We start from the raw sequence: 25,122 nt of genomic DNA, 5'->3' as shown, positions 1-25,122 counted from the left end.
ACCAACATGTGTGTAGATATGACAATATTTACTTTGATATCAAATTGTGCGGTCTTTCCTTCACAGGGACCATATTTTATGCCGGTTTGGTATTTCAGGTATTTTGCAAATGACCTTGTGTGGTTCTGGTTTTGAATTACTTCCCTTGTTTGACGCTTTTCTTTTTGACGTTTACTAGGGTGTACATTTGAAGCGATTTGGAATGCGCCCTTGATTAGTCTTCAACATCTTTTGTCTCTTTCCATACTAACATTAACTGCGAGGGAGGGGCTTTAGCATTCTTGTTTCGCTAATGATTGTCAATGCAAAAGTACGCTCTGATAAGAAATGGTGTCTTTAATAAATAAGCAATTAGTTTATAAAATTGTCCGCTGTCACCAAATTAGCTCATATACATTCGTTTGATATTTCTTGACATTCTTTCTGTCTTAAGAAGAGCACGGGGAATTCTGTTTAATCAAATGTTAAACATGAGTATTTGATGATCTTTAATTAAATACATGGCGGTTATAAGGTCGATCACAAAATCAAAACATCATTTGTCATGGGTCCTTGTGTTTATTAATTGATAATACTGTGCCGATATTTTGATTTTGTCTGTATTGAACTCTTTTCGTGAAAATAAGACATTCCTCGCCACTGTTGGATATCTCGTGTAAGGGTGTGCAATGTTTTCATGATTTAAATAACAATAAATAAATATTGAAATTAAAAAGCAACAAACTTTAAAAGTCGATATTTATTGAGAGAGGAGTCCAAGCTGGCAGTCTAGCCTTTCGACATCTAACGAGCCGGGTTGATGAATCTGTACTGATTGCTCCATGGAAAGTCTAGGATTCTCCGTAACTAGATTGACGGAGTCTTACAAATTATATTTATGAATCATATACAAATTAGTTCCTTGGTTTAATTGTGGAGTAATATTTCAATTCCCAGTGTGTTTTATTCGCTGTGAGGGTCCCCAGTTCGCCCTTGTATGTGGTTAAGGAATAAAACGGACAATCCGCCCTCGGAGATCCCGTACAGGTTAGTGCGGTCATACGTTGCATGCGTTATTTGTATATACAGAAAGAAAATGATTCAAACTTGTTTCATTTTTTAAAAATTTTAAATACAACATTGTTTGCTTATTTTTATACAATGAAAAGTAATTTTGTGGGCCTTTTCCTCGCCATGCAATACGCAAACCTTGAAGTAAATATAATTAAATTTAAGCGGAATACGGAGATTCAGAGATTGGCGCGATTTTTTTCATCGAAAACAAAAGCCCCGCCTTTCGGTGGGAGTAAAATACATAAATGGCACAAATGAAAAATGTCAATTTACGATAAATTTTTTAGTGTGATGGGTTCTTTAAAAATATTTAATTTTGTGCACAAAATACAGCTTAGTGGGGAATACTAAAGTTAAATTGCCATTCTTCTGAAATTGATGGAGGAATATTTTTAGTGAACATACTAGTATGTGAGAAATTTTAATGATAGTGCAACACTGCAGGTAAGTTTACCTGTACATAACGTTTAACGATGTTATGTTATTATACGCTTCCTCTTTTAATTTTTAAATATGAATTTTTTTAAAATTTAATTCACTTAAGGAAATTTGTTGAGTGACTTTTTTTTCAATATAATTTATATTTAAAGAAAACAGGAGTTTGACTTAATATGAGAGTCAGCAGAATATTGCTATTTTAGAACCGTATGACTCCTTATCGTGACATAGCAAGAATCAATATCCGTAGTAAAAACATGAACTACTTGTTAAAATCGGGATGACTTCTTCCAAATAGGATTACAAATATCGAGGCAGATTATAATTGTCCGAATGTTTGTAAAAATTTATGTAATTTATACCCCGGTTAGCTGTCGCGGGGAGTAGAATAAGGCACTCAACCGGAACCAGCGATCGAAGATTACCCACATTTTACGACTAGCCATGTGTATTCATAGCGGTCCAACATCTGTTTAATTCAGGCAATGCTTCATGAAGTGGGTTAAATACATATTTTATTATTATTTTTTAAATGTCTGTAATATTTTTGTTTAATTAAGCACAGATTTTAACAAAATAATTTTGTTAGTTTTATTTAATAGTGAGAATTTTCATATTTAAATTCATTATCCGTGTTGTTAAATGTTTCTTTTTCTGAACTCTTAAAACGACATTGTCACATATTAAAATGATTTACGTCTATCTATTTAACAACACATGTCAAAATGAAAAGTTAAGTCAAATTCTTTAAATTTCACACGTAAGAAAATATAATGCATATAACTTGAGAAAACGATACATTTTTTAAATTGTATTTTGCTAGTCATTGTCGTAAGGTATGCACCTATATTTCAACTTCCCTTATGGCACAGTTCACAAGATACAATTATACACTTGTTGCAATATTTTAACGGGGATATCTTTTCACGGTACATTTATTAAATGTTATTTTGTATTCCGTGTTAAACACTGGGATGACACTTAATATTGTTAGTTGACATCAAATAAATTCTACAAGAAAAAAAAAAACTGTCTTTAGCAACCAGAGCTCGACTGTTCTCCGACTGACAGAGAAGCTTAAAGAAATGAGTGGCAGATTCATATTTTGATAACCTGACGATATGACTGCGTGCTTTCAGCAGTCAGAACATCTCTCATCCCGTGTGTATGGGAATAGGTGTCTCGACTTTCGAGAGAAAATTGTACTCTATAGCATAATTGATTATTAAAATAACATACTCCCTTTCATCAGCTGACAACCATGAAAATGAGTTAAAAAAATTGTCCCTATTTTTGTCTTGGGGAACGCGTATCTTCAGTAATTTTAGTAACATTTCTAAATGAAGCGTGGTCTTTCCCATTCGGTTTTAAAGCGTAACCGGTAATTTTGGCGTTTATCCGTCACCCTATCCTTGTCCCTATTTAGGAATTTAACCCCCTCTACATAGCATGCAATAGGCGGGATTCCTTAAAATTGTACATTGTAATTCAAGGTGATTTGGAGGGAGGAGAAAAGACGCCTATAATGCCGTATGTCATCCTACCCGGCCTACGTAACGATCTCCCTGAATACATCATTATTATCCAAATAATACCCGATATTGTTACAAAATACACTTATATTATATTTCTATATCTCCACCTTGATAAGAAGATGCGTAAAAATGTCACATTTCTACCCCATGCCGAGGATATCGGACCAATTATTTGTGGGGATATTAGAAACATCTACAGTTTTGCTTTTTTGTGCTCTTAGTGATGTATCGTTCACAATCTGATATTAATCATGGGTCTCCTGATACCCACCTCCTCGAATAATCCCGCTAACCTTAAGAATGTTGGGAACCTTTGATAGTTTCCATCTTTCTGATCCTGGATTTTGAGGGTGTCTTATGGAGAAGCCTCTACTATGAGAATGAGACAACCCTTACTAATCATAACCTAATATAGATAAACTCTTGAAAGGTTCACATATCATGTTTTGAACAATAAATGAAATTCCTTGCGTTTGTTTTTATGTCACAAATACAAAGTCTAAACGCGTGAATCAATAGTGTTTGAGTGATGACTATACAAGACGTCTCTAACATGTATTGTGAATCTAAGGGTCATGAATGCCTAGTTAACTTATACCAAAGGCTTCGAATTATGAACAAAAGGCATGTTGAACACGATTGAATTGCTTCTTCCTTGATTTATAATGCCGTTAATTAATAACTTAGGCATTTCGTTATTACTTCCTTACAAATTGAATTTCTAATGTTGATTGACCTGAATTCTTTTTTTTTTTATTTGCCGCAAATATCCGGACTCTTTTTTTTTCATAGTGTCATTTCCTCGTAAAAACTGAATATTTACACTACAGCTCTTTTTGTCATGCAAGCTGATGTGCAACATTCTTGCTTCTGTCGTTTATTATATGTATTCTCTTCAAGATAAATATAAGGATTTATTCCATGGTAAAATGAATTAGGAGTTAGAAACCGTGCACATTATATGCATTTAAATAGATCTTGTCAAAATATCATTTAATTTATAATCCAATTTATGTCAAATTTTAAAGTCTCTAACTTCTTTGCTCTGAAGGCATTGTTATATGTTGTTTTATCGATAGATAGGAAAGGGAATTTATCTTGTTTCAGACGAAATGAAATCCGAACATTGGACCAGAATCTGATCTATTATGCTGAATATCAATGAATGACAATCTGTGAAGTCATGGATAATCAATCAATCCTTAATTAAAGGGATGGCGGTTCTTTAAACATGGGACCCACAATTTCTGACCTTTTGTTTGCCCGGAAACATAAAATTAGAAACATTAATATCGTGACGTCATTGGTAAGGATGGAAACCCCGGCTTTACGACTTACTGTCCTGTTATCCAACAAGTGCTATTTTGGCTTCATTACTAAGGCTCTGGTTGTATGGTTTACAATACTTCACGCCCTCGCCAGTTCACTGACATGGCTTTGAAACCAATTGGTTTTGCTCGTTATTTACATACATACAGCAGACAAAGTTTTCAAATCGTTGACGGTGACTCGTTTGGCGCAGTGGCCAGAGCGCTTGTTCTAGAGTAAGAACTGCAAAGTAAGTAGTTGATCCTTAAATTCCGTCGCTGGTTCGAATCCCACTGCAGGTCGCCGACATCGCTCAATGAGAAGTGTAAACCGAGGTATCGTGTCGCAGTAGGTTTTGGTCACTGCATAATAAATCATGTAAGTGCTGAGTGCGGGTCTAAATCTGCAGCCCTCCAATGGCAAGTATAGTAGCGCCTCAATAGGAGTAAAAATTCTCGAAGGGATGTAAAACAAACAAACATCCATATCACTGATGTTAAAGTGTTTTGACCCTAAACCACACGAAAGGTTAAGGACTTTGGGATGCAGAGACTGGCCTTCGATATTTTTTTTTACATAAATAGGACGTTCTGATACGCAGCATCTCGCCCTTACGTTAGTTGCAATGAATCTCTAAAAAGAGGTTACTCAGAAACCCTCTGAAGATCTTCCGTTTGTATGGTCTCCTGTGTCTATCTGCATAGCAGTTCATCGTGAAATATATATTCTAAATTTGGCATAATGAAAATGATAATCTGGTTTTAGATTTACTTAAAAATATATTTTAGTTATGTTTAATTCTTTGTTCTTCAAATTGCAAAGACGTGCGATTATAACTAGGTCGATGTAAAGTGTAAATCACTTTTTTCCATGTGCGTGAGGTCATAAAAATAATTATAGGCATTACATGAATCGTATTGATAAAATCGTATCACAGAAAAAAATATTTACATTAGTCATTGTTTTCCCGCCTTTATCTCATGTTGACAGTGCGACCTGATACAATATGTCTTCACTGAATCCTCCTCTTTTTTCATAGAGCCAACCCCCAAAGTCGCCAAAGGAAGATGGAATTTCTACAATGGACAATGTCGTAATGTTTACCGAAAGAGCCTCAGCCTACACAAGTTATGGCAGATAGGAAAAGTGAAACTATCTTATCAATTGTTTCTAGAGACCATATGATCGGCAATTATTAGTACTGATGATTTTAATTCAAGGATATCTTCCTCTTTTTCTTCTGGACGTCTTGGTGGCAGCCACAAGAAATTTTAGATGACGCAACTTAAGGTAGGAGAACATTATGTAATCTAAGTAAACACTACCAAAAAAGAACCTCTTTACACGTTTGAAATTCCTGAAATGTGCAAGATCATTTGCATGCCTTTTGTAAGATTTAAGTGTTGTCAAATACAGATATTGGCATTGGGTGTTTTTCGTCTATACCTGACTTTGGAATTCCCGATTGTGTCAATTGGGAGACTGCTATCATATGGAATGACAGATTTAACGCGATAATATTGTTAATCCGTTCTAATTACTTTAACTAAATGGCTTGATTCGGTCACCTCCTCTCCGCTTATCAAATATCAAAATGTCAAGACTTCGACAAAGCTAGAGATATACATAGCGCTGGCGTAAACGTCTAGAGTAAACATGTAAAAGAACAGCTGGTATCAACTGCATGTAATAAATAAACAGTAACAGTCCCATTAAAACAGCTGCAAATTTTAATGCTAGCCCATAGACATATCATAAAATAAATAAAATTTTAATTTTAAATAGCAAAATTTAAAAGCCCTAAATATACTTGAATGTTCACAAGTCCTTTAAAATATTTAGATATTGGATCTGAATCGCGATCTTTGTCAGTGCAGCATATCAATTGCAGAAATCGGTTTTTACATTGAATAGTAATCCTTTGGTATGGAATTCCACTAATGTATCGATCGCGAAAGACTACCCGTGACATAACTGTTTATATACTGTGCTAGATGACATTACCCGGTGTACACTTAAGACGGTACTGGCTGATAAACTTTAAATCAAATGCTTACATTAAATACCTTTTGATCTCGCAAGTCATGTTTGAAATAAGCTACAAAAGGCACTTTTGCTCTCGATTCAACATGCTTGAGAGTGTTCAAATTCTTGTAAACATAAATGACGCCCTTTAATAACACCAGTCCAAAAATACAAGTACCCCCTATTAAGACGATCTTTTACAAAGGGTCTGCAGTGAGCATCAAGGAGAACAGCGGCTGGTCGGCGATCAATGGTCAGATGCCAGCCTTCTAAGACTGGTCAGACAGATATCGATTACCATCTTAATATTTTGTTCATAATCTGAGAGAAATTGAGGACTCAAATGGATACTGTGCGAATTGATAACTTCAACTACAAATTTTTACGTACCAATGTTGATCACGTGAGATTTGGTGCCCATTTAACGCAGGCGCAACTGATGCCGGTAGGTTTCTGATGTCAGACCTATCGGTATTTGCACATGGTTGCTTTTTTATACTCATAAAAAGGACTTATGCATTTGCGTTATCTATTTTCATGGAAGGATATATTGAATACAATGTATTGCCTTTCCGAGCAAAACTGGCTCACTAGTTCAAGTAAGTGTTTTTAATGTTTATTGAAATACTGAAGTGATTACTTATAGACAAGATGTATGGGTAAAAAAAAAGAGAAAGAGAGAAACAAAGAATGTGACTCGATCGTATATTGATTTTAGGACAGAAAAGTCAGTTCGAACATGTGTCCTTTAACTTGACCTACCACAGTTTTTTTTTCTCTGATGCGTTGTTTTCATAATTTCAATTTTATGCTTTGAACCCAATTTGCTTCTTTTGCAAAGGTATTAAAATTTTTCCTCTCCTACTTCATTAATCTTAATTCACTCATCACGACTTCTTAAAACTGCAGAGACCATGAGAACCTTCTAAGAGCAGTCGTTGTATCAGTATTTTCTACTTTCAATTTCTAAGTACCAATGCTGTTGAGAAATATGATCTTTACACAAATATTAACAATGTTCATATTTATTAAGCCCCCACTGTTTTACGGCTATCGAGGCTATATTTTTTATAAAGAAAACCACCGTAACCTCAACAATTCAGTGATATTTAAGGATAAGGAGCATCCTTAAGCTAGCCTCCTTGGAGTTCCAATATGCCCCTTGTCTTTCAGAGGAGTTGTATTTTCATGTAGTCGCTACGGTTGATTGAAAACAAGCGGTGTGAAAATGGGGGAATCTGGAAATCTCAAATCCAATACAAAATCTGAACTAATGAAATGTATTCAATAGGAACAAAAATGTTTCGTGTGGCATCGCAGCGTGTAAAAAAGCATGAAGAGTAAAAACGGCAATTATAATGATAGATTCTGCGGGCCGGGAACCAAGATAGGAGCCTTCTGATATGAGCAACGGTGTCTTTCATCATCTTGTATTGAATGAGAATTTTGAGACTAAACTTTTGAAATTTGATTATACGTTAGGTGTTTCGACTTGGAATCAAGCATACAATTTAAGTTGATACTTGCTTTTCTCTGAGTATGTCGTTTAAAATTCATTCACCTTCTCCCATCACATACAATGTATTTCAGTATCGAATTTACGGACGTAAAATTCTGATTATAATCATCATTTCAACACTGTAGTCAATACGATAAGTATTCCTGGAAGATTAAAATTGTCATTTCAATTTAGTATATCTGGGTTGGGTTCACATTTTAGTAGGACTAAGGAAGATGCTTCCACTATACTAGTATTGCTTTTCAGTAGAAAACAGTAACCGTATTATATATAAACAGTAAAAATATGTTATTTTAGAATAAAGAAAAAAATGTTACTTCCTTAAAATTTAAAAAGTTGAAAAAATAAAATATACTCTCTATTATTATTAATTACTTTGAAATAAAAGATAACTGTCAGTACTTGTTACCGTCTTTATGCGAATCCGAAAATGGTGACCAAGAAATGTGAACATGATTTCAATAGCTCTTTCCTAGATGATTACATAAGCATTTTTTTCTCCATGATTAATACACATTAATATATGTACTTGATGTTTAAAATAATAACCAATCTTCCTTTTAGACCAAATTGGCGTTTGCCGAAATAGAAAACTCTTCCCTCCTAGAACCCAATTTCAAAATATGACCTTGACCTCAAACCCTGCCTTGTAAATGTAAAACTTTTCTCTTTCATATTCACCAATATCAAAGACTGCTTTTTTAGCTCACCTGAGCCGAAGGCTCAAGTGAGCTTTTCTGATCAAAATTTGTCCGTCGTCTGTCGTTGTCGTCGTTGTTGTCGTTGTCGTCGTTGTCATCGTTGTTGTAAACTTTTCACATTTTCATCTTCTCCTCAAGAACCACTGGGCCAATTTCAACCAAACTTGGCACAGAGTATCCTTGGGTGAAGGGGATTCAAGTTTGTTCAAATGAAGGGCCACGCCCTTTTCCAAGGGGAGATAATCATGAATTTGTTAAAAATTAATGGCATTTTTAAAAAATCTTCTTCTCCAGAACCACTGGGCCAGGAAAGATGAAACTCAAATCATCCTCAGGTAGTGTAGATTCAAGTTTGTTCATATCATGACCCCCGGGGCAAGGGTGGGGCCAAAATGGCCGACCCAAGTTTTACATAGGAATATATAGGAAAAATCTTTAAAAATCTTCTTATCCAGAACCACTGGGCCAGGAAAGATGAAACTCATGTGGAATCATACTCAGGTAGTGTAGATTCAAGTTTGTTCAAATCATGACCCCCGGGGCAAGGGTGGGGCCAAAATGGCCGACCCTTGTTTTACATAGGAATATATTAGAAAGATCTTTAAAAATCTTCTTCTCGAGAACCACTGGGCCAGGAAAGATGAAACTCATGTGGAAGCATCCTCAGGTAGTGTAGATTCAAGTTTGTTCAAATCATGACCCCCGGTTCTAGGGTGGGGCCAAAATGGCCGACCCAAGTTTTACATAGGGATATATAGGGAAACCTTTTAAAATCTTCTTTTCAAGTACTTCAAAGCTATGATTAGTGATATTTATATGGATAGTGTAGATTCTAATTTGTTCAAATGATGAACGCCTGGAAGGGGGGGGGATAAATTCAAGCCCGATGTGCTCAGGTGAGCGCTGTGGTCCCTGGGCCTCTTGTTCAGTTAAGAACACAATTGCCAATAAAGTTACAAAATCACTGAATGTATCAAAAACTATGAAACACGACATAAATATAATAAAAGATGAAGATCAAATAGGTTTTAGTTTAAGGGGGTTGCTACCTTTTTTGTATAATTACATCATTTTCTAGGTGGACTGGTATTCCTTAATCATTTTCCCAATTTGGCTGCTTAGTTTGCAAGTTTATCTGTGGAAGTTTGTTCACATTCCACGTAAAAATGATGAAAAATACATTTATCATCTGTCCCACTTCAAGTTTCTTCTTGATGTATCATAAACATTTTTCAAAAATGAAATTTCTGACATTCTTAAAAATTATACATCAATTTTCACTCTAATTTTTAAAAGATATTTTAAGCATCTCTTATTGAAAATATTTTCTTTGGCGGGTGTTGAAAAATAAAGAGTAAATTAAATACCTACTTTTTCATGTTTAAAGTACATGAGCTACAAGGCTTGGTATATTTTGTTTGAAAAATAAAGCTAATGCGGAAAAAGTAATTGATATCTATAAAAGTTACGGAACTTGTCATTTCCAGAAGGAAACGTTATCATAATCGACTAATTACCCGCTCAACTTTCCTGTCAAAAAATCTTATAAATGTCACAGATGTTCCGAGAAAAGAAATAACCGATAAAGCAAATGTCTTTGAGACATGCAAGTACCATAAATTAATTTTTGCGGAAAAAATCAAAAAGAAAATTATTTATTTACAATAAGTCATAAATCATTGGAGCAACAAAAAAAGTATTCTTTAGAGAGACAGCTCAAACTGGCAATTCTAACCAAAGTGAGTCGATATTGGAAAAAAATCCAAAATTTACACTATTTGGGACCACCACATCATGTAAAAAAAAAAAAAGGACTTGAACACTAAATTGTGTAACACAAGCAGCTTTGGCTTCTTTGGGGGAGTAGACACACTGCCTTGAACTAACAACAAGAATTGCACAAGAGACATCGCGACGCTGAAGAAAGTGATTCATGACCAAAATTACCCGTATCATCATCCGACTATCTGGTACAATATGAAAAGTGAGGATTTATTTTTAGCTTGAATGAAACCAGAACTTGTTATAAGAATGCCCAAGTCAATTTCATGCATGCAAGATATCAGTTACACTTTAGAGACCAAAATATTTTACTATGTCACGACAACAAATTTGAACAGTTGCCTCCGCGAAATCCTATATAAGAAAATCACGGAGAAGAAAAAAAAAACTTTTTAGGAGAATTCTATAGGAACAGATTTTTTTTTTCATTTGGCGTTTTTTTATATCTTACTTACGTGTTGAATTGGACTATAGTGCATTAGCTGCTTGCTACAAATTCGGCGAAGAATCCTCGAGGGTGACGGCAGATTATGGACCATAGACAGAAATGATGCATGAATTATTTATTTATAAATTGATCTAATTCTAAGGGAAATCCTTCGATTACTTGGTCTTAGACTGTCTTGTAAATGGATCCGTCTTGTAAATGGATATTGGTTTGGAGACTAATGAGACAACTCCATGATTCAATCTCAGACTTCAGACGCAGAAGATTACTTCAAAATATCTGACACATCCTTAATTTGTGCAAAGTTTTGCACAGATTTTATGACGCAAAGATATGACAGAGTGTCCATTAATCATGCGGACTCGTCATATGATGCCTGCAATATTTAAAACTCAAGATATGTAAACTATATCTTCATTTGGAGATATTACTATCCACACTGTAGACATTTCTAGACAGTATATATGTTCTATGTTAATATTATAAACTGATTTTAACATATAAAGTGTTAAAACCAAATTTTAATAAAATTATCTTGACTTTCCTGATAAAAAATAAAACAATTGCATTGACCATAAATCTTGTTTTCTCCAATGGCCAACCATTATAACAAGTACTTCGACTATTAGTCTCCGCTCGTTTTATAAGTGAATACCTCTAAATTTTATTTTGCGTCTAAGAAAATAAAACTTGAATAAGAGTCATTAGTTATTTCATTTTAAACAGTTGAGCTTTGTGACAGGCATTAAAACACTTTCTTTAATGTGGTTTGTATACAAACAAAAACTGCACTTGTTCACGTCACGCGGAAAAACAATAACTTTTTAAAAGATAAAATCAACATAACGTTAAATAATATCTAAAGGCAAAATTTGACATATCTTGGTTTGACAAAGTTCGTGTTTCAGTTGTCCTAACAAAAATGTGAAATATTCTCACTGATAATAACGACTGTGAAGGTCCTATTGCCGCTTAACCTTGAGAAAATGCATTCGTATTGTGATCGGGTTCGTTATCTTCTACGTAAGTGTTAATCGTGCAGAATATTACATGAAATGTCTTCACCAAAGTATCGTTATAAACAAATATGCCATACATCTAAAAGTTTGTTTGAATTAAACTAATTTAACAACAATGAACCTATATGTGCTGACGGTATAATTAATTTGTTTTCTTGTCAAGAATGTTATTAACATTGACAAAACTCTTACCCATTTCATTAAATCAACGAGTTTGGTTGATTTACGACTTATTCTTAGTATGCGTTTATTTTAAAGACATGTTAATGTTATAAAGAGCGAAGAGAGAATCTATCATGGAAATAATTCAAACAGTATTTTTACTAATAAGTAATCCAGTTGTAGATTTATTTATCCTTTATTTAAAAAGAGGGTAGGTCTACATGCTCACAGTTCCCACTTTCCTACTTTCGTCCCTGGTGTCATGTACCCCATCAATTGATGTTACGGAGTGGAAACAACTTAATGTGGCCTCAGAAAGAGATACATTTCAATGAAAGGTTTAACAGGTTGATAGTCAGGAGATCAGATTCAGTCAGGAGATCGGATTTCTCCATTGGTCAAGAGTTCCCCCTTACCACCTAAGGTCACACGGTCTTTTTGGCGCGAAGTCAGGAAAAAGTACTCCATAGTGTTATTACAAGTGTATATTACAAATCTGAAGCGTCAAAACAGTGGTAGCATATCAATTTATTGTACCCTAATTATACTCAGACAGCTAAGTCGACTGTTTATATCTCGTCGTGACGTATCTGGCGTCGGCCAGTCGTCTTGGAAACAGGTGAACACAATAGTTATACCCATGAAGATATCAAACAATGCAAGAGATTGGTTCTTTATGATTTTACGCACACTGATGTACACATAGTATCAGGTCTCCTTACTATATAATGCCTTCATCTGTTTGGTCCTTTCATTTTTAAAGTTGTTATATCAATATAAACAATAAAAATAATAAAACCAACCAAATAAAAGTTTAATTGTTTAATTCAATAATCGGTGAAATAAAAAAAAACATTTTTGCAACATCTTTGATTCTTAAACTTCTGATACACTATAAATCGCTCATTGCATGTCTCCAGCAACTGGAAGGCAAATGAAAATGAAATAATAGGAGCTAAAAGATTTATATTTTTGTTCATTTATGCATGCTACGTAGTATGTACACAGCCCACTAACTTTCTGTCCAACCAATCGCCTCGTACTTTACAGAGGCGCTGTACGAGGGAGCTTTCACGCGCTATTCCCTCGCTTGATCTAGAACATGAAACGCCAACCATGTGGAAACTTCTCCTTATAGTAATTTGTAAGTTATTAATTATTTATCTTTGATGAGCTTTTCAGTAATTACTTTCCTGGGGTAAAACACTTCTAAAGATTGCATAAGTTAACACTAAAGAAAGAATAATAAAATTGGTACCTGAAATTCGGTTTTTTCTGTACAAAGCTAGGGATTCGAAAGTAGAACTTATTGTTAGCATTGATATAAAAACTTTAGAGCAACTGGAGTTTGAAAACATGTGCTTTTCGGAAGGAGGTGGTGCTTTTGTGACATAAAGAATTGTTTTTGAAAATGTCCTTTCTCCGATTGGATTAAATCTTAACACTGAATCAGGTATAATCTTCCCAGCACGGATTTTAGTTTTATCAGGTCGTATCGTTTATCAGCGAAATAAACTTCTTTTTTCAAGGAATTACGATATTGATTCCTTAAATTTTTTACTTGCACGAGTAAAGCAATTTGTGATAAGACAAATCTGTGAAAAAATTGGACGTTTGTTCCACCTGAGTATCTGTGAAGTTCTTTTTTCTTGACGATGAAGCTGAAGCAGCAGTGAATCGATGTCGACCGGCGGATTACTGCCGACTTTCTCCACTTCAAGAAATTAGTTCAGATTAGTGACAAACTTTATCGTTTCATACGATCGCCGAAATTTTTTTTTTTTTTTTTTGCATCCCATTATAATGCGAGAGCTCTCAACTTCGTTTTAATTCAGGATGTTTAAAAACAGTTCGTTCGACTTTCTTGAATTTGTGTTCAATATGAAATATGTGTTCTTGCTTGGAAGTTTGCTTTTTCAAAATGCCATTGGAAGTGGAGTCCATTTTTCAGGCTTTAATAGCATAAAATTTTTGAATGACCACATTGTGATGTATTTGCGGAGAACGCAACAATGACCTGAAATAACTGGCTAAGGTATATCTTCTTTTCTCTTACCTACACTGTTATAATTAATCAGAATAAAAAAAGACCTTGCGACAATAGAGTATAAACCAATGACTTCTGGTTCACGTGTCTGACACTTAAATAAATTATAAATTTCTTCATTCATATTCATTTGTAACGAAGGGGGCTAATGGTTGTTTCTTTGTGAATGTTTATTTATTGCATGGTTCCTACAACTATTAAATTTTATGACTTAAGACAAAAGCGACGTAGGTGAAGACACAAAAACAATAGCCTAGACAATGCAAGACCTGATTTTTTGCAGTTGCATAGCTAGCTAGCTGTGGATGGTAGAGTCTGATCTCCCGAGGTTCGTGTTTTTCTCCTCAGAAGTGAGGCAGTTCTTGTATATTGAGATGATTAGTTTTTCAGCACACTGATATTGAATGGACCACCTGTTTTCCGATATCTAAACTGTACACAGATCTATCGAGACATTATCATTGACCATTATATGTATTTATTCTCTGCTCCATTTACCTTTGAGCATTGTCATTCATTTAACTTTCATTGCACAAATTGACTAATTACTACCGCCTCGTCTGCGGTGTTCATTCAATTGCTACCGGCAGACTTAAGAGGAGATTGCATGCTGTGAAGAAATATGTAACATACACCGCTTTTTGAGAATTCATTGAGATTGCAGAAGATATGAATTAAAAAAATATACTGTAAGATTATCTCAAGTTGATAACTTAAAAAACAAAGCCAACTTCACTGACTTCATTTTATATTTTAATGAAGTGTTGAATTTATCGATATTTAATTGTTTAATTAATTTTCTTCAAAAATACTCGTATGTATTTTTTCTCATATGGAAAATGCAACTCGTCATTTTGCGTTTTACATTTCTCGTTCAACAGTTGTTTTGTTTTATACATGTACGTATACAATATTGAAGTTGTGCTGTTGTTGACTTGCAATATGTATTCAACCAGAGGTTTATATATAAATATTCAACATTTTTTTTAGATTTGTACAATATATATTCAACAGTTTTTAAGTCTTAAACAATACATGCATATCTATTGAATAGTAATATGATGTGCAGTTTTCGACTTATACAATATCTATTCAATAGTAAGATGATGTTGTTGTCGTTATAGGTCCACCATGCCACGGTTGCTGGATAAGGCAAGATATATAATATTGTTGCTTCTGTATACAACACTGGGTGTGCAGTCGGAGGACGAGTTTAAGTTTGGAGACACAGAAACCCGATACTTTTATCACTCCAAAATTCTCCCAGAGAAAAAGGAGGTGACAGCATACCTTCTCCACAACAAAACAGAAAAGTAAGTTCCCTCACAAAGCGCTCAGATACCAACTTATGCCCTTTGCTGCTCTCCGCAATACTAGATATCTAATCATTTTGGAAGTTGGAATTCTAATGATTTTTAGTTTCATCCTTGTCTCCAAATGTGCTTTATTCATGAGATTAAAAATTTAAAAGGAGTAAAACTTGTATCACCTTTGATTCACTTTCACTCGACATTTTGTATTATTTGCTACAAATTAGAAGTGCTTGTTCTTTTATATTTTGGGCAAAAATGTTAAGAAAACAACTTTGTAAAACAAAAGTCTGAGTTTGAATAATAAAATAACAAAGGCACGTTGCATTCTTGTCGAAATTAATTTGGTTAATTATAGCGAATAAAACATCCAAAAAATAGCATGTTCTCTAAAATTAATCATTTTAAAACCTGCTGGCGTTATTCCCGTTTGTCCGCCAGTAATGATGTCTATATTTAATTTCAGGTTGTAAGTATATCCTTAGATCATTAAATGTAAGGTTGGAAATACTGACAGTCGTTTAGGTAAATTTTAAAGTCTGTTTTATTAGCCCTTTGCTGGTAGAGAGTAGTTGCTTTATTCACATCTCTGCTTTTTTTCATGAAACCTTATTATACTTGGAGTTTTGCTTTTTCTTCCATGGTGGCTTAAAAAAACAATTTTTCGGCTTTTTGTGTATGTAAACTATACTGGTTAGCCACGTAAATTAATGCGCTTCATTTAATAAAACATTTGCGTGCATGTTTGTTTTTTTTTCTTTTGGAACGCAAGGATGAAACAATATTTTGTAAGTAAAAGTTTCATATCAACCCGACTGAAATTTACAGCTTAACCTTACTGAAGTGTTTTGTTTGAAAACCATTGCTTATTGTAGCATTGTGCAAGTAATACGACCATTTGTAGAAGATAATTTTGATTTATTTATTCTTAACCGTTTCATTAAACATTTATTTTCAATTCCTTTCAAACATACCAATGTATTACCCACATAGCCTCTAGTCTAGCTTTCCAATGAGTAAGCATTTTTTCCTGAATTAAAAGGATTATGGCACGTATGTTAGCATAAATTTGACCGAAAGCCATATATTCATGTAAATGTTTCAAATTCTGAAATCATGGTCTATACAGCTCTAATCTTTATTATATAAAGACAAAGTAAAGGGCATAAGTTGTTACATATCTTGCTAGGTCAATACTTGATTCTCTCTAATGCTTCTCGAAAGCTTCTGGAGAACTTGTTGGGATTTATGCTTTCTCAGACATTTTCTTACTTGAGAATTCACCAAAATAAAAGAAAAAGTGAAACATACAGCCTTGTTACAGATTGACAAGTTGAATGCTAGCAGACATGAATTCCAGATGGAATGTTGTACAGATAATCTTTAAATTGTGACTTCTGAAATTGAATTCTTCTTTTAAAAGAAACAATTCTAAAAAGCTTCCTGAAATCCTTGTTTAGTTAGCAATCAAAATATCATCAATAGTTATTTCAAAGAAATTGTTCCCCCAAAAAGCATGACTTAATGTTAACTTAATGTTATATAATCCACGTCTGTTTAACGAAAACGAGTGAGTGAAAATAGGAAGATTATACTTAATGTGGTAACTAAGTATTTCGATGATTAACGAAATATCCGCGCTCTAAAACAAAACGTATGCCTCTGAAATATAAACCTCGGTAAAATGTTTCGCAGTGGTTGGTACATCTTCAAAGAGAAAGCACAATATAACAGATAAATGGTTATCGCCACAGAAAGCGAATAGAATTGTCCGCAGTAAACAAAGTCTTAACTCTTCAAAATACAGTCGACCAAATTTTATTGTATGAAGATGAAGGTGAAATAGTGTTATCGGAGACTGTTTGTTGCTCTGTGCTTGGTATTGAAATAAATAAGACGGTTTGGTGTGAATGTTGGCCCTTATTTAAAACAAGAAGTAAGTTGATGTTGCAGACATGGGAAGCTGATACAATATACTATAACCTTGACATCATGCGTTCTCGTTACGATAGAGTATTAGTCAAATGTTTTCTTGGGCAAAAGACCAATTACGATAACTTGACGGTAGTGGTTGGTAAACTCGCGTGGTGTGGGTATATGCTTGAGACTTACACAGCTTTGTCCCCGGTATCTGCAGTGGGAATAGGTGGCTGGGAAAATCTGGGCTCTTTGCATGGCCGCTTCTTTACACCACCATTTCAATATTCAAGCGTATGAATTTTGGGAAGTCGTTTTTGCCTTGTATATGATAAGACCAACAATTGAAGTTTAAAGGCAAAACATTATAGGAACATTTTCATTTCAAAATCTTTTTTTTTTAAAAGATAAGAAAATGTACTTAAATATTCCAAGTACCAGCAATATAAAGCCTGTCACATTCTCGGGTTTTGTTATTATCATCTAATATAACCATTGCCTTCATTTTCAATCGCCTGTACTGGTTGACCAAGTAAGGTACTTTATTTCATGAAGAATTCGTCTATTTCCCATAATTTTGCTAATTGCATGCTCATATTTCAGGATTCTGTTATGGTTACAATTTGTAATAGAAATCGAAAACGTTGTACCCGAATTCCACGACGATATGAAATTATTGTTAGATTTAAGGGCTTGGGGTACATTTTTGCTTTAATAACGTTATACTCTTACGTACATTAGACATTCTCAAATTACCCAAAATTACTTTGTTCAAAAAGCATGCAAAATTGTCTCATTTTCTTTTAAACATCTGTTGGAAAGAATTTTTTTTTTAATTTTTGAATAAAATTTAATTAAAATTTGACGTCGTAATGAAAGGGTCTACTGAAGTGCGTTATTGGTAAAAAGAAATAAATAAAGATGTCTGATAGAAACTTCATCACCCGGTAAAACTTGGAAGTAAGAATTTGATCTTCATATAAAACGAAACCCCCAAATTAGGAAATCTGAAGTATGGAGGAAATCTTATATTGTAATTAAATAAATTTTGCATGGATACGCGATATTTAGTGACGCATTTCCAGTCAAAAACTCAGTAGATCGGATATACATCGATGTATAGGAAACTTATGAATATTCCTGGGTAGTTTTTGCCTGGAGATGTTGCACTTCTATATGCTATATGTGCATAACATTACGTTGTGTACTGTTATGTGTTCATTTTACAATTAAGATGGGTATGAGATAAAGATTAAACAAAGATGACAGATTAAGAAAAAATGTTTGACGTGATCTGTTGGAATTCATTAAATACCTGTCATGATCATTTAACCTTTAGATAATTAATTATTGAATCATTGCCTGTATATTTAGATCCTTTCCTATATACATAGATATACTCTTTGTTGGGCAGAATACCCCTCAGTCATGTGTACTTTGGGGAGACGTCACCGAGTACTTCAGAAAATTTCTAAATATAATCTTTGAAAATAAATAAATCAAATATTTATGTCAATTTAAGAGTAAGATGTAGTCCGGGAGACAACGTATTGTTATTATTTCTGGAGCATTTTCTTTGAGAGAACAGTTATTACCGGTTTTATTTATCATCAGTCGGAAAAAAGGCAAACCACTTGTTTAGTCTAGGCTTCAATGGAATGACTCTAATCTATGAAACGTTTACACCAATCCATTGTTCCCGAATTTTAATGAGTTTTTTGCTTGTATTTTGTAATAATTGAAGTCGTTAAAAGTTTTTTATGGAATTTGAATGACACTTAATCCCAGCCTCTATGTATCGACAATTTATGTGGAAAGGGCGATATTCACAGTCCCATACGAGGCGTGCTTTCAATTTAATCCACATCTCTTGCGAACTGCAGCCTAACTTTTCTTAATTTGTCATTTAAACTCGCCTTAAAGTTAAACATACTTATTGTACATATTTTAAAGATTTTATTAAAAATTCATATAAGAAATTTACAGCTTATTTTTCGCATTAAAAGGTGGCTTTATTTAGCTTTTTATTTAGTCTTCTTGACAAGCAGAGAGTGCACTTCATCGACTTAACTAACCAAACATAACTGGACCTTATTGTGTTCGCAAATGAACGGCCTTAAATAACCTTGATTATCTATATATGAATTTTAACGTATAAAACTTAATGATTGAATACGTTGCACCATGAAAGTGCACATCGTGAACTTACAAATAAACGAGTTCAAATTTCTAATGCTTTTAGTGTATCGTAAAAACACTTCAATTACTAGGAGCCCAATGCCAAGAAATGTTCGGCTAGTTAAAAACGACTGTAGATACAAGATAGGTCGTACTCTCAAGTGTTTAATGGTTAGAGAGTTGCGCGATTTTATTTTCTTTTATTTCGCAGGAAAATCTAAATCTTTCTCTAATTTCCGACCCGCCCTTTTGTCGCTACCATAAGGATTATATATATAAAAATAAAAATAAAAATAAATTTCAACTTCTATAGATCTGAAATAAATGGTTTTGCTATAATGGCACCCAATTATCAAACTTTATCAAATATTTCTATAAATATATTATTCACAGACAAATTTTTAAACCCGTATTTCCACTTTGATATATTTTATGACCATGAGTTTCTGCATGTTGAAGCAAGTGGTGTCCATTGTTGAAAACAAAACAACCATGTGATTTAGCAGGAAACATTTTGTATTAGGTGAAAGAAATTAATCATTTTTGTTTGGATCTTATGGAACTGGGGAAAGGTTTCAAACAATATGGGAGTATAGACTTTACCCAACTACTATTTTGTGTATTGTATGTTGTGATAATGACATACTTCATATTTAACCAAATAGTAAACAATTTTATTTTCAGAATATTTTTCGTCCAGGGCGAAGATCAGAGGCCATTTTTTCTATCGGTTATTCCTTGTGCCTCCTCCGTTGAGTGGACACTGACTCACAAGAGTGCATCAGAGTTCAGCAGCGAATCCTCAGGTAGGACAATATGCAACAACCTCAATCTTAATTCTCAATTAGTTCTGAAGCTCGCTTTTTAAAAGCAAAAAGACAGTGAACATTGAAACAACCACACATTTGCAACATATCCATGAAGGTGAAACAAATCTGTTTTGGATTCCATAAATGAGATAATCTTCAACAAGTTCAAATGTTATATTTCTTTTGAGAGACTTTATCATGTTTATTACATCACTAATTATGAAGATGTGACGTCACTCGTTTAAGGAAATAAGTTTGGCATTGATGTTATTAACCGACAATCATCCCTCTGTAGTCGTGTTAACGATATAAAACGATGGAGGGCGGTCTGCTGCAGCACCTTATGACTTTCATTTTCATTAAAACTTTCTTCTTGAAGCAAAGCGACCTTCACCTTAAATGTTTTAACCACTGCACTCGTTTGCGTTTTGAACTTGATTTTTCTTCCCGTTTCTTTACGTCTTTGTTGAGCTATAAATCATCGTTAATCTCTTTTTACTCTTCACGTATTGTACACTGTTATGATTGTGGAGAGTTTGCCAAGCATATATTATTATTTTCATATGTGAAAATTATGAGGATCATCTTTTAATTTGCGTCTTTCAAGAAACCCTTTTGCTTCGTGACCGAGTTGTCTGCACAAGCCGTGTTGGAAGCCAGACGTGAACTTGTTATTGTTTAGATTTGCTTTTTTCTAGTTTACAATGGGTCCAAATGTACTCATTACGGATTCAGTAATAACTATTTAGTCTGTCGTGTATTTTCTTTACTTATATAATAAATACGCTTTCTTTACAAGAATAATATTTATGCTAGAACCACTTTGACCCCCCATCAGGTGGAAAGTCGTGGCTTTCTCTAAGTGTGATTTACGCTACACATAATGCTTTCGTTCCTATATTGTATACATAGGTACTTGCCCCATTTGCGTTTTAAACAATGTTTACAATATAACGATTACACAGGCTTTTAACTCTAGAAGGACCAGTGGTCACCTCTAGTTCTCTGAATAAAATTTTAACGTCAGCATGGGATACAATTCTCAGATTTTCAATCCTTTTTTCAGATTCAGATACACATCAAAATTGTTTCTTATTTATATAACTCTTACTTTTTAAAAGATACGGATTCATCTTTCTTTTTGCTCCATATTAATTTTGACTTTTCAAATTAAGTCTACGTGGGAAATCTTGATCTTTTGCAAGATATTCGTGTTTTTATATTTCTTCAGCTTTCTAAATGTGTCACTTCTTACACTTGCAGATTCACCATCATCGTCACAAAAGCCAACTGTTCTTCACAAATATACAGGAAGAGAATTCCATAGCTTCAAATACAACAAGGGCTTGCCGGGACTATATACCATAAACATTAGACCCCTCGAGAGTGATACATACGTTAATCTTTATGGTTCTAATAGATTTCAAATAAAAAATTATCCTAAACTGCCAAAAGACAACACAGTCAAAGTTAAGAAACACAGTAGGAAAAGTTTTACTGTTGAATGGCAATCTAGTCCAGAGGAGACGCCATTCGACAATATTATCGAGTATCATATAGCAGTGAACAGGAAACATTCTTTTGACACATTTTGTTCACTAATGTCTCACTACAAAGGTGACCAACGGCCTCCCCTTCCGTCGCCAAATTTTAATTTTTCAGATGAAATCCAACGAGAGCGCGAGTTCCTCAAAAAAGCCAACCCGATCAAAGCGGCCAAAAAGAATGAAATAACTTACAAAGTATTAGGAGTGAAAACGAAATACACATTTAACGGAGCTCGACCAGGAAGAAAGTACTTTGTGAATGTATTTGTATATAATAAACAAACCGGCAAAGCCAGTGCATTTAAAAGTTTAGTGGTGAGGACTAAATCTCGAAAGCGTCAAGGAGTACGAATAAAAAATGGTAAAATTAATGAGCACAAATTTACAAAACCTAAACAACGGTTGACAATGGAATTCAAAGTGAACAAACCCGCCAAGGAAGTGTTGCTAGGTGTTCACGTGTGTGGCGGGAAAATCAGATTTCAAATACGGAATAAAAAGAAGAAAGTGTTTAGTAGGAGAATAAAGAGTCATAAGGAATTTATTCTCAAAGACCTTGAGAAAGGTACTTACACAGTTAGAATTAAAGGTTCCAAAAAAGTAGGAGGGGACGTACGGTTCACTTTAAGTACTAAGAGAAATAAATATAGGTTTCCAAGGTTACCAAAAGACACGAGAGTGACGACAAGCAATGCTACGTGTGAAAATGTGACAATTGCCTGGTTAGGTGAAACACAAAGACAGAAGTTCTGTGTATATAAGACTGAATTATCAGAGGGAAAGCTTAATCGTCGACCAAAACATGACCAGTGTTCCAATGAAATTGACAAAGCCAGTGAATTAGTGTTTTGTAAACGATTTAAGAATCACAACCAGCAGTTGTTACGTGAAACTATAACTGGACTTAAAGCAAATAGCAATTACACAATTGATGTTGTTGTTAAACGAAATGGAAATTCAAAGTTCTTCTTACGATATGACAGTTTACATATAAAAACTGAAAAGACGTGTTGAGAAGAATTTAAGTGTTTTGTATGACGTGTGCAAGAAGGATGTGTTTGAATGTCAATACTTGGCTGATAGAAAAAGGTCTTCGTTTTAAAGGTGTGGCGTTGTTTAAAAGTGAATACTGGATTTTTTATGTAGCATCTTGTTACATTGCTGAAAATATGATCTGTTGATACTGGCATTGTGTGAGAGATTATTATTAACGTTTGACAATGCTACTTTCTCACTTTAACATTTTTAAACATTTTATGAAAACATGTGCTCAGACTATTATCTAAAAGATAAAAATCAGTAATCAGTCTCAAATATAGCAAATGAAAAGATTACGTAACATTATTGTTTATCAGATTGTTTAAAATTTGAAGAAAGAAATGTTTACATGACAACTATATGGTGAGCGATTGTATGTGAGCTTGTTTATTTATTTGATTTCATTTAATTTATAAATTCATAGATGTGGAATAGGAGACTTCAAAGTGGCTGTGATGTTCTGTATATAAATGTGATATTTTTCGGCATTTAGTGGAATCACTAATGCCGACTTGCATTCTGAAGGATCTTACTATAAGCATCACATGTACAACAATACTTACAAAGTGCTTTGAAACTTTATTTTGACATTGGGTGAATGGATGGGAGTTTGTTAGTGCAGTGATAAATGTACTTTATGAACGTCAATCTATTATTTTTGGTGCTATATTTGTTCAGATTTTTTTTCATGAATTATCACCACAGGTAGACAAAAGGGGTAAATGTTCAGTAATAATAATCTCATTTTTAAGTGAAAGATGCTGCCGGTGTTGAACTAGTTATCTTTATTAAAGTCTTGTAAATATGTGCATGATCTTTGACACGAAATCATGTTTGGTGTAATAAGATAAGAATATGATGAATTTAGAATTTGGCACTTTCGGAATCTTTCTGAATCTTTCAACAGTTAACAAACGATGTGTTTCAGAAAGACGATATTTTTATCAGAAATCTTTATCCTGATATTCGAAGAATGTTAACATTTGGCCCGAAGATTATTAGGGGATTGATGATAAAATGTCCCGGACAAAGACCTAGGTAGTCTCCATGTGACTATAATGCACCCCATTTAGTTTCAAGACAAGAAATCCTACAGGAGCCTGTAATGGAGAGACTTTTTTTCAGTATTTGTTATGTTTTGTTATATATTTATTACAAAAACAGTATTCTGTCTTTTTATATTTCTCCCTTGAAATCTCTAGCTTGTTAAATGAATGATTTTTTTTTCTGATTAATAGATAAATGTGGGACACAAACTCTTCATTGTTACACGACAAGCTTGCTTCCTTGAATTTCGACTAAAGAATGGAAGTGTTTCATTGTAATTTTATTTCATTACTTTAAGTAACTTGGTTCTGCGCATGCTCAGCTAAGTATAATCACGCTTTTTATAGGCATTTTATGCAAAATTAAAAATGAGGTCCCGATCGATGTCATGTTTCTATTTGTTTTATATTTAATATTGATACATTCAGATATGTTGTTGACAATAAAAGATTATCAAAATCTTATCATGTTTTTTTTTCTTTTTATATAATTATTAAACGAAGTGAAATTATTCGAGTGAACATCTAAGTGACACTTCTTCTTGTTGAACGAGTGTAAAATGAATATTTTGATTGCTTAATTTATCAGAGGGTCACTAGAAATGTCACAAAGATACTTAAAAACTGCTTTACTAATATGAATGTTTCGTTCCTTATCACAGAGAAATTGCTATTGAGTGTACAGTCAATAATATTTTAATTGATGAATTAAACAGCTGATAGATGTTTATGTGAAAGTAAATGGAAAGACAGGCATTTAAAGAAATGAACACCTGTTCAGGAAGAAAAATAGTCTTTTTCCATAATGAAAGTTTCCCATGTGCTCACTGTACAGTGTCGATATCATTAATCAATCAACTCTTTTTCCACCTGTAAAGAAGTTGTCATACATTTATGGGAAATGTTTAAAGGATAAAAAGGCTCTTTTATCGCTTAGGTAAAATTTTTTCTTAGATGTTTAAAGTAATAACTCTGAATCTGTTTAATTGAAACATAATTTCACAATACAAATTTTGAATTTTAGAGTATTGACACGATCAAAAGTTTATCTAAAAAATTTCAGAGTTTATTTATTTTGAAATCTAAGAGAAAAAATTGTAAAAGGTTTGATATGAAATACAATAAAAATATTTCATGAATAAAAAATACTCCGACGGGTCATCCCTACTCTGTGTGTGTGTTTGAGTGTTTTGTTCCACCAGTAAAATCCTTTCGATTAATCTATACATGTGCATGGTCT

At 33.7% G+C, this 25,122-nt stretch overlaps 1 protein-coding gene across 5 annotated transcripts; it reads left to right on the top strand.

Moving 5' to 3' along the window:
- The first annotated feature begins 776 nt into the window (after window positions 1-776).
- LOC134265706 (protein NDNF-like) lies at window positions 777-24,347 on the top strand. Of its 5 annotated transcripts, none has more exons than XM_062747945.1 (5): window positions 777-1,026; window positions 5,374-5,624; window positions 15,162-15,350; window positions 20,127-20,248; window positions 21,515-24,347. In XM_062747945.1, the coding sequence occupies exons 3-5, from the start codon at window positions 15,169-15,171 to the stop codon at window positions 22,810-22,812; spliced, it is 1,602 nt and encodes a 533-aa protein (XP_062603929.1). In that variant the 5' UTR covers window positions 777-1,026; window positions 5,374-5,624; window positions 15,162-15,168; the 3' UTR covers window positions 22,813-24,347. The 5 variants fall into 5 exon arrangements, with proteins under 5 accessions (XP_062603929.1, XP_062603933.1, XP_062603922.1 ...); XM_062747949.1 differs by lacking the exon at window positions 777-1,026 and adding an exon at window positions 1,375-1,497; XM_062747938.1 differs by lacking the exons at window positions 777-1,026; window positions 5,374-5,624 and adding an exon at window positions 6,560-6,958.
- The last annotated feature ends 775 nt before the right edge of the window (window positions 24,348-25,122 follow it).

Source organism: Saccostrea cucullata, unplaced genomic scaffold (genome assembly GCF_032062105.1).
Source record: "Saccostrea cucullata isolate Sc308-1 unplaced genomic scaffold, CSIRO_AGI_Scuc_v1 ctg157, whole genome shotgun sequence".
Classification (NCBI taxonomy): Eukaryota; Metazoa; Mollusca; class Bivalvia; order Ostreida; family Ostreidae; genus Saccostrea; species Saccostrea cuccullata.
Note: the sequence above shows the minus strand (reverse complement) of the source record. Positions and strands in the feature narration are given on the sequence as shown.

Bases quoted from the DNA above. Each gene is read 5' to 3' on its own strand.
- LOC134265706 (XM_062747945.1), top strand. From the start codon at position 15,169: ATGCCACGGTTGCTGGATAAGGCAAGATATATAATATTGTTGCTTCTG. The intron at 15,351-20,126 runs GTAAGTTCCCTC...TTTTATTTTCAG, and splicing joins CTCCACAACAAAACAGAAAA to AATATTTTTCGTCCAGGGCG. The intron at 20,249-21,514 runs GTAGGACAATAT...TTACACTTGCAG, and splicing joins GTTCAGCAGCGAATCCTCAG to ATTCACCATCATCGTCACAA.